This window comes from Fukomys damarensis, unplaced genomic scaffold (genome assembly GCF_012274545.1).
Source record: "Fukomys damarensis isolate Sample0158 unplaced genomic scaffold, DMR_v1.0_HiC HiC_scaffold_36, whole genome shotgun sequence".
Taxonomy (NCBI): Eukaryota; Metazoa; Chordata; class Mammalia; order Rodentia; family Bathyergidae; genus Fukomys; species Fukomys damarensis.
In genome coordinates, this window is record NW_022900948.1 from 40,286,427 (window position 1) to 40,299,002 (window position 12,576).

At 38.1% G+C, this 12,576-nt stretch overlaps 1 protein-coding gene across 5 annotated transcripts in view; it reads right to left on the reverse strand.

Moving 5' to 3' along the window:
* The window catches only part of Golga1 (golgin A1), a 56,455-nt gene extending 43,879 nt beyond the window's left edge, over positions 1-12,576 (reverse strand). For 4 of the 5 annotated variants that reach the window (XR_004515424.1, XM_010613522.3, XM_033759262.1 and 1 more), the window contains exons 1-7: positions 12,519-12,576; positions 11,741-11,790; positions 10,593-10,884; positions 7,282-7,372; positions 5,201-5,275; positions 4,069-4,166; positions 2,293-2,325 (exon numbers count right to left, since the gene is read on the reverse strand). Coding sequence is in view for 4 of the 5 variants with exons in the window: in XM_010613522.3 (XP_010611824.1) it covers positions 2,293-2,325; positions 4,069-4,166; positions 5,201-5,275; positions 7,282-7,372; positions 10,593-10,727 (432 nt within the window). In the remaining variant the exon portion in view is untranslated. Of the gene's footprint in view, positions 1-2,292; positions 2,326-4,068; positions 4,167-4,951; positions 5,022-5,200; positions 5,276-7,281; positions 7,373-10,592; positions 10,885-11,740; positions 11,791-12,518 lie in introns of those variants that run through there. The other variant, XM_033759263.1, reaches the window with a different exon arrangement.

The window sequence follows — 12,576 nt, forward strand, 5'->3', positions numbered from 1 at the left end:
GTACTAAAACATGCAGAATTATTATTATTATTATATTATTATTTTTCTTTTGGTACCAGGTATTGAACTGAGAACCTTGCACTTGTGAGGGAGTCATGGCACCACTGAGCTAAATGCCTGGCCCATGAAGAATTATTAATGAAGGAAAATCTGATGCCAACAGAAAATATCACATTGGGCCAGGGATTTAGCTCAGTGGTGATGTGCCTGCCTTGCAAGTGCAAGGTCCCAACTTTGATCCCCAGTACCAGAAAAAAAGAAAATATCACATTGATAATGAAAAGTGTTTCAGTAGTGTGACTAATATGTCATTATTTACCATTAATAAGAAATGTTAATTAAATGATAATTAACTGATACTGGGAATAAAGGAAGAACAATTGCTCAAAACTTTTGTTCTTAAGATTGCTTAGCAATTAGAGATACATATTTTACATGTCTATTCTTAGTGTCAAATTGAACTGGATGAAAAGCATGAATAATTAGAATAAAACTAAATGTCCTGGTAAGCTTGTAGAATTTAGCAAGTTAAAAAAAAATTAGCCTCGATGTCCTAAGTGCTAACTTTTCAAGATAAGACTTTCTTAAGTGTTAACTCTGCTGTTGCAGTATTTTTTTGTGTGTATTTGTGGTGGGGCTTGAACTCAGCGCCTTACACATGCTAGGCAAGTGAGTGATCCCTGAGCTAATTCCCCAGCCCAGTTTTAAGTTTTAATTGAAAAAAAATTTAAAGTCTCAAAATAACATCTCTGCAAATGTGGCTTCAAAGACCTATAAAAGTGGCATGATCAAACATTGTGTGAATATTTAAATTTTTAAAATTTATTACAGTAAAACACATATTTCCATTAATTCCCCTCAAAATACTACCCTCATTTTGAACACACTTGTCCCATTGTTTTTGCCACTTTCTGAAGTAGTTCTGGAAGTATTCTTTCATGTCTTTCAAAGTGTGATAAAAAATAAGAATAAAAAAAAAATACAGTGAATGTTGAGTGCCATCCGATGGAAAGGTACATTATGCCTTCATTATGGTGTGTTATCCACTCTACTCGGTGGACCTGGCAATACACAATTGCTGGCTCTTTCCTGAAATCAAATGACTATGAAATGTAAACTTTTGGAATCTGTTCAGGACATTCAGGTGGCTACAATAGTGCAACTAAAGATACTCATGAAGCTCTCCCAGAACTGCTTCAGAAAGTGGCAGGAATGATGCAATGAACTTGTTCAAAACAAACAGGAGTGTTTTTAGGGGGATTAATGCATGGAATCTTTTACTGTGATATATATATATTTTTTTAATTTAAACATTCACTGTATTTTTAGATCACATCTCATAGTTGTCTCATTACTCTTTCTCGTTTTTTTTTTTTTGGTACTAGGGATCGAACTCGGGTCCTTGTACTTGCAAGGCAGGCGGCAGAACCACTGAGCTAAATCCCCAGCCCTCATTACTCTTGTTTTTTTTGGTACCAGGGACTGAACTCAGGTCCTTGCACTTGCAAGGCAGGCCACCGAACCGTTGAGCTAAATCCCCGGCCCTCTCCTCATTACTCTTTCTTGATCTAAAATATTTCTCCAACTCCTCATTTGAACTATACTGTAATTTTTTGTTTCGATTTTTTTGGTACTGGGGATCGAACTTAGGACCTTGCACTTGTGAGGCAGGCGGTGGAACCACTGAGCTAAATACCCAGCCCTCCAACTTCTCACGTGCTAACAATAGTTGGGCTTAGCAGTACGTGGTGGCACATGTCTATAATTCCAGCGAAACTCTTGTCACAAAATTTTTAAAAAGGGGTAGGGATGCAGCTCAGTGCAAAGGCCTTGAGTTCAGTCCCCAGTATTGGAAGAAAAATGAAGTTGAGCATAAAGGACAAATGCATGAGAAGGTTAGAAGAAATCTTAAGAGAAAAACTAAGTCAAAAGGTCCAGCCGAACCAAAGGTCCAACCAACACTGTGACTTTTGGACGTGGGATACAAAAAAAAACGAAGGGAGTGGACAAAGCTGAGGAATAAACATCCTGAGCACACTCTCCTTCCAGGCATAGATCTTCCCCACGCTCCCCTCTGATTCATTTAGAAATTGCACGGTATCAGGCTCTTGGATACAGCACAATCAGCCTTCAGGAACACAGAGAGAGAGTGTGTAAGGAGGAGCAAACAAAAGATAACTCGTACACCCACCTAGAAAGAGAAAGATGTGAGCTGTCTCATCTGGGAAAACACTTTCCAAGCCCCATAAATGAAACCAATAGGAATGAGAACGCAAATAAAGGTGAACTAACCTTTTCTAGCTGATCTAGTTTTTCTGACCATTCCTAAAACAAAACAAAGTAACAAAAAAGTAGTTTTCAGAGAAGAGTATCTATAATACTAAAAACTTTCAGAAAACAAACAATCCAACTCTCCCCCAAAACAACCAATCAAGCAAACAACCAAAAAAATAAAAATAAAAAAACCCCAAAAAACAAAAAAACCAAACAACAATAAACACAAAATTCCCATACACTTGGCTTAATGTTAATAAAACAGAAAGTCCTCAAAGGACACAATATTCTAGAATGCAAATATAAGCCTGCAGATATTCACGAAGGAGGGCACCAAACAAAGCTATATCTTCTTTCAGCTAATTGCTGAGCGTTTCCCATGGATGTTGTTTAATTTCTTGGGAGTGGGTAGCTGGAACTGGCTGAGCTGGGTAACCCTGCAGTTTATGTTCAGAAATTAATTTAAGGAAAGTAGTAGGGAGCATCATTAGCAGTTCCTGATAATTATTTTCCTTTTCATCGTGACTTTACAAACATGCTTTATGCCTTCTGGATCAAAGGAAACAGGATTACATCCCTATTAAAAACCATAAAAAAAGGGGAAGGGAGTAACCACTGGTACAAAAGGCCATATCTCTATCACCTTCAATCAGAATGTACCAACTGTAGATTGTTTCTTCATTTGGATATATTTATATGATAGTTACCCACTGGGTACTGGTGAATGATTTTCCCCCCTCTGGCTAACAAATGCTCTAGATGACAAATATACACTTTAAAACAAACTATTCCACTTCCTATAGATGAAATAAATTATGCATTTTTCCAAATCAAACATAATAAACTGACCCTGTCTAAATAATCATCATTACCATAAAACATTGATGCTTATCTTAAATTTAAAATGCCATTGATTATATTGAGCAAAATATTCTTCATAATTACTGTGATAGCTGGTAATCGTATTGTTTCACCTTCTTGTCATTATTTCAGCATCTTTCACTGTGAGATTAAGATGCTCTCTGCTTACTTGGCTGGGACTGAGGAAACTCAGGAACTGGAAGAACTATGAATAGTCTTACTAGCATGATAGTAAATTCTTCATCATAAAAGACAAGGACTGGGATACAAGGATTTAGCTCAGTGGCACTGCACAAGGTCCTGAGTTCAATCCCCAGTACCCCTTTCCCCCACAAAAAAAGCAAGTGCTTGGGGTCTAGGCCTGAAACAAGTTTTTAGAGGCCACAGACTTTATCTTTATCTGGGAGCTCACCACTAGGTTAGAAAACCACTATTTTACAAAGGTCAGACACAGAGAATGATACATTCTGGACGCAACTTGTGACTAAAACTATAAAGTTTGACTTTATTTGTTCTTTGTTTGTTTTGGGTTTTTTTTAGTTTTTTTGAGACAGAGTCTCACTATGTAGTTCAGACTGACCTGGAACTCACTACTAGCCCAGGCTGGTCTCAAACTCAGTGATCCTCCTGCCTCAGCCTCCTGAGTGCTGGGATTACAGGCATGTGCCACCACACCCAGCTTAAAGTTTGACTTTATAAGAAAAAGTCAAATAAAACCTTAAAGAGCTTATTATTTTGTCCTAGGTTATAAATATTTTCTACCTATTCCAGTTTTTGAAATTTTTCCACCAGTCTTGGGCAGTGCCACATATAAAATACCTGGTCCTGGGCTGGGGATTAGCTCAGTGGCACCATGTCTGCCTTGCAAGTGCAAGGTCCTGAGTTTGATCCCTGGTACCACAAAACAAAAACAAAAACAAACAAACAAACTACCTGGTCCTTTCTGGCTAATGCCAAAGCCAGTCCTTCTGTCATTTTGGCTCTGTTGGCTTGGAATGCTTCATTCTGCTCTTGAAATTTCCGCATGGAAGCTGTTAATAAAGAGGCTCTACTTGAGGTACAGAAATACTGCAGAAATAGCATGATACTTTATGCGATCACAACTATCATCAAATGAAAAAGGCTAAGGTCACATTAAGTGGATCATAAGAATGAGAGAAACCTACTCCATCTTGACTTTCCAAAAGAACCCCTCGGTCTTGGTAGAAGACAACAGATATGTTCAGTTCCTCATTGTTTTTGGGTTTTTTTGGTACCAGGGATTGAACTCAAGACTTCGCACTTGCCAGGCAGGCACTGTACCACAGAGGTACATCCTCAGCCCTGTTTTTGTTTTCTGTATAGTGAAGTATACACAATTAAGATGCCAAAATGTAATTTTTAAAATGTACGTACGACAAAATACTTAAGGTAGGTGGCCAGAAAACACCATTGCTATTGCTAAGTGCCAGCTTCTACTCCTTCACCATTAAAAACAAGCAAAACAAAAATAAAACAACTATCTTTAGTTTTCTCTAAAATTTTACAATATATCAGCAAAAAGTGACTTTCTATTCCAATTAACACCTTTCTTGGTTTTACTTTTCTTTTTTTTTGTACCGGGAATCAAACTTGGGCCCTTGCACTTGTAAGGCAGGTGGCGACCACTGAGCCAAATCCCCAGCCCCTAGCATCTTTCTTGGATAGTACCCAAAAGAGAACATATAATCTAGGGTAGATTAAACAGAATATTCCATTACTGGAGGAGGCATGACAGAGCTTTCCCCTAGTTCTCAACACACCAGTAATGTGGCTGTGGCTACAGCCATGTACTAACCTAAGAGCAGCCAACAGATGAGTCAACTTGATAGAGCAAGCTGATGTACACAGTGGCCCCTCCTCAGAAGCATGCTCACAAAACAACATAAATGCAAATCATATGCTTAGTAAATATTCAACTAATGTCATATCAGGCTAATGAAGATGTACACTATAAAATAAAGATGTGATAATAATATACAATTGTTTAATTTCAAAAATTAAATCCTGAGAAGATTGAAAAAAAGCAGGAAAAAGAAATACGTACAATCCTGGTGTTTTTCTAATGCAATTTCAAGCTTCTCTTTTATCTTCTGCAAGTTTCGGACCTGTTCAGCATAGTCTTGGGTGAGGAGGGTGATGCACAGGAATGGACAAACATCAGGAAAGGAAGTTAATTAAACCAAAAAAATGAGTGAAAATGATGATGATTTTTTTCAACATAAATCCTGTTAAGAAAAGCTAGACAGACAGCCTTTCACTAACGATGAATGACACAGGCAAACAGGTATAGTACAAACTGTCCATGGTACAAATAGCGAATACAAACAGGCAGATTTGTTTAGCCATTAAAGAGAAATAGAATTAGGCTGGGCCTGAACATCAGAAATGCCTTGCTCTGAAAAATACATTATCTCACCACTTATTTTCAAGTCTCAGTGTTTATTTACCTCAGTGTTTTGGCTTTAGGAATAGGAAAAAATAAAGGGAACTCAATGAAAGATCACTTACAGTCTACATAACTGAGCAACAGTGTTTTTACAAAAATAGTAAATGCCTTAGCATGGTATCATTTTTAAGGTGAAGTACTTAATTCTCTACAAAAGTGAGCACTCTTTCTACACAGGAACTAAGTTTCCTATGCTATACCAAAGGTGAAAATCAGAACTAATTACCTGGGTGGCCAAAGAAGATCATACAGTATACTGAAAAAGTAGACAATACCCTGGGGCAGTGCTTAGTTGGGGACCTTCAGCAAATTATTGATCCTAAATACTAGTTTCTTCATAATTAAATAATGATAATTGGCCAGGCGTCGTGGCACACGCCTGTAATCCCAGCACTCAGGAGGCTGAGGCAGGAGGATCGCTGTGAGTTTGAGACCAGCCTGCGCTACATAGTGGGTTCCAGGTCAGCCTCAACTACATAGTGAGACCCTGTCTCAAAAAAAACAAAAAATAAATAAGTAAGTAAATAATGATAATTGTATCTACTTCCAAGAATCCATTAGACAATAAAGTATTTTATATGCCTTAAGTAATTGATGTACAGAGCTCATTAACAAGTAGCTGTTATTGTTATTATTCACACAATAACAGGTCTTGCCTGTAGAACAAGACTCAGAACTGAATGATTGTCAGCTCTCTTTCCTGTCACTTTACTAAAATAAATCAAGCTCAACTGTCCTTCTTTCTGTACCAGGGAAGGTACATATTACTTTAGAACTAACTTCCCAACATTAGACAAATATAAGGTAATTCCTTTTTTTTCTTTTCTTGACACTGGGGATAGAACCCAGTGCCTTTGCACTGAGTTACAGCCCCAGCCTTTTTTATTTATTTTCAGACAGGGTCTCAGTATGTTGCTAAGTTGCTCAAGTTGGGCAAACTTGTGATCCCCCTGACTTACCCTGGGGGAGTAATTTTGTAACTATTACTGATGTCATTTACAGGTAAAAGTAATGGGAGAATAACAATTGAGTTTAAAGCAAACTATAATTAAGAGCATGGACTTCGGCACCATCAAATCTGGGATTAAATCCCCAGCTCTGCTACTTACAACTTGTTTAATCTAAACTTTGCTAAGCCTAGCAAGGCTATGTTGAGGACAAGTTGATTAACTAATAGTTGTAAACTATGTTTTGCATCCTTTGAGAGCTATATGAATATAAGTATTTCACTTATAATTTGGGGCATTTTGGTCTACTGCTTTTACTCTCACAGATGAGGCATAAAGCCAAAGGATAAAAAGAGACACAGAAGCCATGGACCACTTCACAGGATGAAGCTGTCAAAATGTATCTACTGGCAGATACCAAAATAAGAACTGATAATTCTATTACAATCATGCTTGCTCCAACAAAGGATATAATAGGAGAGGTGTAGATTGTAAACTACACATAAATATGTAATAAGTTATAACTTCTACAAGAAGTGGGTATTGAACTTAGAAATACCATTGAACTGTGACCCAAAGACCCACAGTGATACTTCCACTTCCTTTCTAATGAGATGAAAGCATTGTATCAGAGTAAGTGTATAGTTATCCTATAAGTCTGTTTTTTTTACAGAGTCAGGCAAGTCTCGTATTTACTATTTATGATTTATTTACTATTTATTCTAGACATACCAGAAAGTCTGGCCTCCAACTTCCGTATCTGTTCATTTCTTCTCAGAAGTTGGGATGAAAGATCCTCTCTAGAGCTGCTTCCATCAGAAGCCTGTTGGGACAGGGGAGAGGTCAGAGTGAGACAGGGTTTCCAGCAGTACCACACTAAAAAAAGACTATCTTAAATTTGGTTATATGTTAAGTAATTGTGATCACTGAAAGGTTTAACTAGCCCTAGCTCTTCTACCTGAACAGCAGAAGTGACATTATATCCCTCTATAACATGAAGGCAAGGAGAAAGGCCATGCTAAACAAATAAGCCATGTATATGTGTGCAACTGAAATAAATGATAGTAAATCAATTTGCTAGGATCATGCTATACCAAGTTACATGAAAAAGAAATCATAGCTGGGGATTTAGTTCAGTGGTGCTGCTGCCTGCCCCGCAAGTGGAAGGTCCTGAATTTGATCCCTGGTAAAGAAAGGAAGGAAGGAAGCAAGCAAGCAAGCAAGCACATTATCTTTCAAAAGGTTAAATTCCTGGGATAAAGGGAGGAAAGTTTTTCAACCAGGGATCAAAATCTTGCCTGTGACGAAGAATCTATCCTGATACTAATAAAGCTGGAGTACCTTCATCTATTAACTATTGTGATGTCAATCTAAATCTCTAGAGTTTACACTTTTGACTGAGTTGACACCAAGAATTCACAGGAAGGAAGGGTTAAAAAAGCCTCTAATGTCTTCAATATGTATCCATTTTCCTATGAATGAATCTATTTTCTCGTTCTTTGTGACTGAATAATATTCCATTTTATAGAAAAACCACATCTTCTTTATCCGGTCTCCAACTGATGGGCAAACGGGCTGTTTCCAAGTTTTAGCTATTACTAAGTGTGTCGCTATAAACATGGGTGCGCATACTTCTCTGTGATATGATTCTTTTAGTTCTTTTGGAAAGATACCCAGCAGAGGGATGGCTGGGTCAAATGGAACCTCCAGTCCAAGCTTTTTGAGGTATCTCCATATTGATTTCCATAGTGGTTGCACCAGTCTGCAGTCCCACCAACAATGGAGAGGGTTCCTTTCTCCCCACAACCCCTCCAACATTTGTTATTGTTTGATTTCTTGATAGCAGCCATTCTTTGTGGGGTGAAGTGAAATCTCAGTGTTGTTTTCATCTGCATCTCTCGAATGACCAGTGATGTGGAGCATTTTTTCATATATTTACTTGCTGCTTTTACTTCTTTGTCTGAGAAATGTCTCTTCATTTCAGATGCCCATTTTTGAATTGGGTCTTTATATTTGGGGGGTGCTGGTTGTTTTGAGTTCTTTATATATTCTACATAATAGTCCTTTGTCTGAAGAGCAGCTGGTAAATATTTTTTCCCCACATTGTAGGTTGTCTCTTAGTTCTGCTGATAGTTTCTTTTGCAGTATAGAAGCTTTTTAACAAGTGAAATAAATAAGTCACACATGTGTAAATACCGAATAGTTTCTCTGGTGTGAATAAACTGTAATAATACATAAGATCTTAATAAGATTACTGACATTGTGAAATGGGAAGAAAGGGGCTAAAGGTGTACGGAAGGTGGGATGGGTAGGGGAAGGGTAATAAGGGAAAAAATGTGAGATAATGAAAAGATGGAAATAAAGTGTTTGTAGATGGGGAGAGGAGGAGGGGGTGAAGGGAAGGCAGGGACAAGGGGAAAAAATGAGAACCAAGACCTGTCATGTAGAGGTACAAGATCCCAACAATGAATGTAACTGTACTGTATCCCTAAATGTACCAATAAACTCAATTAAAGCTGAAAAAAAAAAAGCCTCTAATGGTTCTGATTAGTGACTTGGGAAGATGAAGATGCAATCGGGAGATGGAGTTACTTAATTCAATGTTGTTCACTTAGAATCTGAGATGCTATAAGGAAGGCATGTGTTTGGAAAAGCACATGCACTTGGATATAAGGGTCTGGAGACAGGGAGTGCAGGTCAGATCTGCTTTCCCTTCTGCTGTAGAACTCAACATGAAAATGACATCCTTCCATTTGGTGATCATTTATATTTTCTGTTAAATATCAAAGCAAAGAGAATCTAGATCTTGTCATTTTATTGCTCCACCCCAATAGCCTAATACCTTCTGCCATGTAATATGACCTGGGATCTAAGTAGTGAAAGAATGGAGGAGGAAAAGGAGTCATCTGACTGTGAAAACAACTCAAATGTCTGTCACCAACAGGAGACAGAGACAAACTATGGCCTTTTCAAATGCTGGAATCTTATACAGCAGTAAAAATACATAAACCACAGCTTCATGCAACATACATGCTTTTTGGAAACATGTTGAGTTAAAAAAATTACATCCAAGAAGACTAAGATTATTTTTATAAAGTTCAAATAAAATCAGTATTAAACAGTAAACTGTTTATAAATGTAACATAATGTTAACATGTTTTAAAATGCAAAGGAATGATGAGTATAAAACATAGGACAGTGGTTATCTGGAGGGGGAAATTGTTTTAAGTGGCTTCAGCAATATTGATAATGTTCTATTTCTTTGGATGGGTGCCAAATTTACTTTATGCTTTATACTTTACATATACATTACACACACACACCATATATATATTTAATCATGATAAATGACTTTTAAAGTCTCTAAGTTATAAAGATGCTACTGTACACCAAAGGCACATTTTAATCCTTAAAAATGATACTTCCCTAATACTGCAGGATTCTCATTTTTAGAAATCTTTCCAAACACAAAGATACTTTACAAACAAGGTGATATACTTTAGTTATTGGTGCCAACCATGAGTTTGTCCAATAATACAGTGCATTTGGTTAACACCACATCATAAATCACAGACCTTATAAAGTAACAACGACTTAAAATACATGTGCCTAGAGAAAAAATAAGCCCAGACATTTGAAAGACTGAAATGTAAAAGAACATGCACAAGCTATATAGACAGAGAACAGCACAGCAGTGTCCAGAATATGAGAAGCACAAAAAGAAAAGAAAAACTACTTAAGTATCAACAAACCAAACATTAACAAGGCACCCTGAAGTATAGAAGTAGATGTGCATGGTCTTGTTAAGCTATAAGCTACAGAAGGCATGAAATAATCATACAATTTAAAAATATTTATTGATTTTTTTTTTTTTTTTTTTGGTACCGGGGATTGAACTCGGGTCCTTGCGCTTGAAAGTCAGGTGGCAGAACCACTGAGCTAAATCCCCAGCCTAAAAATATTTATTGAAAGGATTCCCTGAAATATTACTTTAAAAAATACATGAAGACTGTCAAATATTCAAGGCTGGAGAAGATACTTACAAAGTCATCTCCTGAGTCAGCTCCCACAGATGCCACGGATTCCTTGCTCACAGACCGAGGGATCCTAGTAGCTCCTCCTGGCCTCTGAGCCACAGCAGTTTCTTCTGCAATTTTCTTTTTTAATTTTGCAAACATTTTTGCTGTGTGGCTATTCTGCACAGATGAGCTTTTGAACTACTCCAGTAATCTTCACTGATTGGGATTAGACACTGGTGTCTAAAATGTTTCAGGCACCCAAGTTAGATGGGAGTTCCACTTAAATGTGGTCCAAGGGCTTATGGCAAAACGGTATCTACGAAGCAGAGGAAAGAGACAGCTCTAGGTTAAACACTGGGATGATTCCACATCTGAGTTGCTATGTTACACTTCAGGTTTCAAAATTAAGTTTTGTAATTTAAATGTTTAGAATACAATTACTTAATATTTACAAAGCAGTCAGATGCTTCACTTGCATATACAGATGAGGAAATCCAGCCTCAAAGAGGTAAGGGAAACTGCCAATGACTGTGTGGCTAAGTGGCAGGGCTGGTATTTGAACTTTCTGACTCACAATTCTCAACTTTAAAAAAATGTTTTATTACATCACATATGCTACGGAACATGACACATGTAGGATGTAGTACATCTCCAGGTTAACATTGCAAAATCATGACTAATGCTTTCAATAGTGAATTTAGTCAGAGTTAAGGAATCTCAAACATGTGTCACTCAATGTGAGGAAAAGGTGTAATAATCTAATGTTCCAGATGTTTTGCAATCAGCTATTTTGTAGAAAAAGATTTATAACCTAGAACAGACAATAAACAGGTACTCATCAGATATCTTTTAACCTTTCATGACAATGTGTGGTTCTTTCAGTTTGATAAAATTATCCCAAATCACTATTTCTTTTCTTCAGAATGCTTGACATGGTACTTAACACGAAATTCAAAACATCTCTTCCTCCTCAATAGTGAATAACAACTCCCTCAAGAGCATCAACAGTGAATAATACAGTGATATTGTTCCAATATTAACTTTCCATGTTTTGTGGAGGATACCTAAACTTTAAGTTCTTCCAGATGACTTCTTGCCACTTCACATCATCCATTAAGTCTGTAAAATTCTTCAAAAACTTTACTTTCAATGTCTGTAAACCTCTTACTCACCTGGTTTATCAACTAGTTTTAAAACAGCCTGGATATCAGTGCATTTTGCCCTGTATGAAGACAAAGATAAAATGATTGGATATTTCAAGTGTAAAGCCTTAATGCTGGGTGGAAGTGAGAGAAGAAAGAGGAGGGAGGCAGGATTAAGTGGGGAAAGAAAACTTGTCAATACCATAACTCTCAGTGGCCTATCCTCCCTCATCCTGGTCTCCCACGAAATTTGTGATATAAAGCTTCACTTACAGGCACAGAAAAATAAAATCACTCACTGCAGGAGATGCCTAAATTCACTTCTCCATGGGAGTCCTGAACAAAACAACTTGAATGCGATTAAGGTTTCCCTGGGCTGGTATTTATTTCTCAGTTGATGTCCATACACATAGGCTGTTTATTTTGCCAGACTTTGCACTGTCTGGTCACAATCTTGATTCGTATTAAGACAGCCGCTGAGAAAAAGGACGGCAAAGTTGGGTAAAAGACAGATGAATAAAGTCCGGAGGTCCCTGCCAGCAGGGCAGTTTGTATCCTAACCCCCTCAGACTCCCTTCAGCCACGCCCTTGGTTGGACTGTCAAAGGCGGCGGGGCGGGGGTGCTCTCCAGCATTTCTCTCTTGACAGCAAAACTGGGCCCCAGTGGGGAGGATTGACTTATCCAAGGTCGCGCAGGGAGGACCCGGAACCCCAGGCTCCAGACTCCCAGGCCAGGGCAGCCGGCCTTCACCCCACCGTCGCCCTTTCAGCATCCCGGTCCCGCCCCCCGCCTGGGGTCTTGAACAACCTGGTCTAGAGCGCTTTGGGGGACAGAAGCTACCGAGAGAACCGGCGGCCTGCTCACG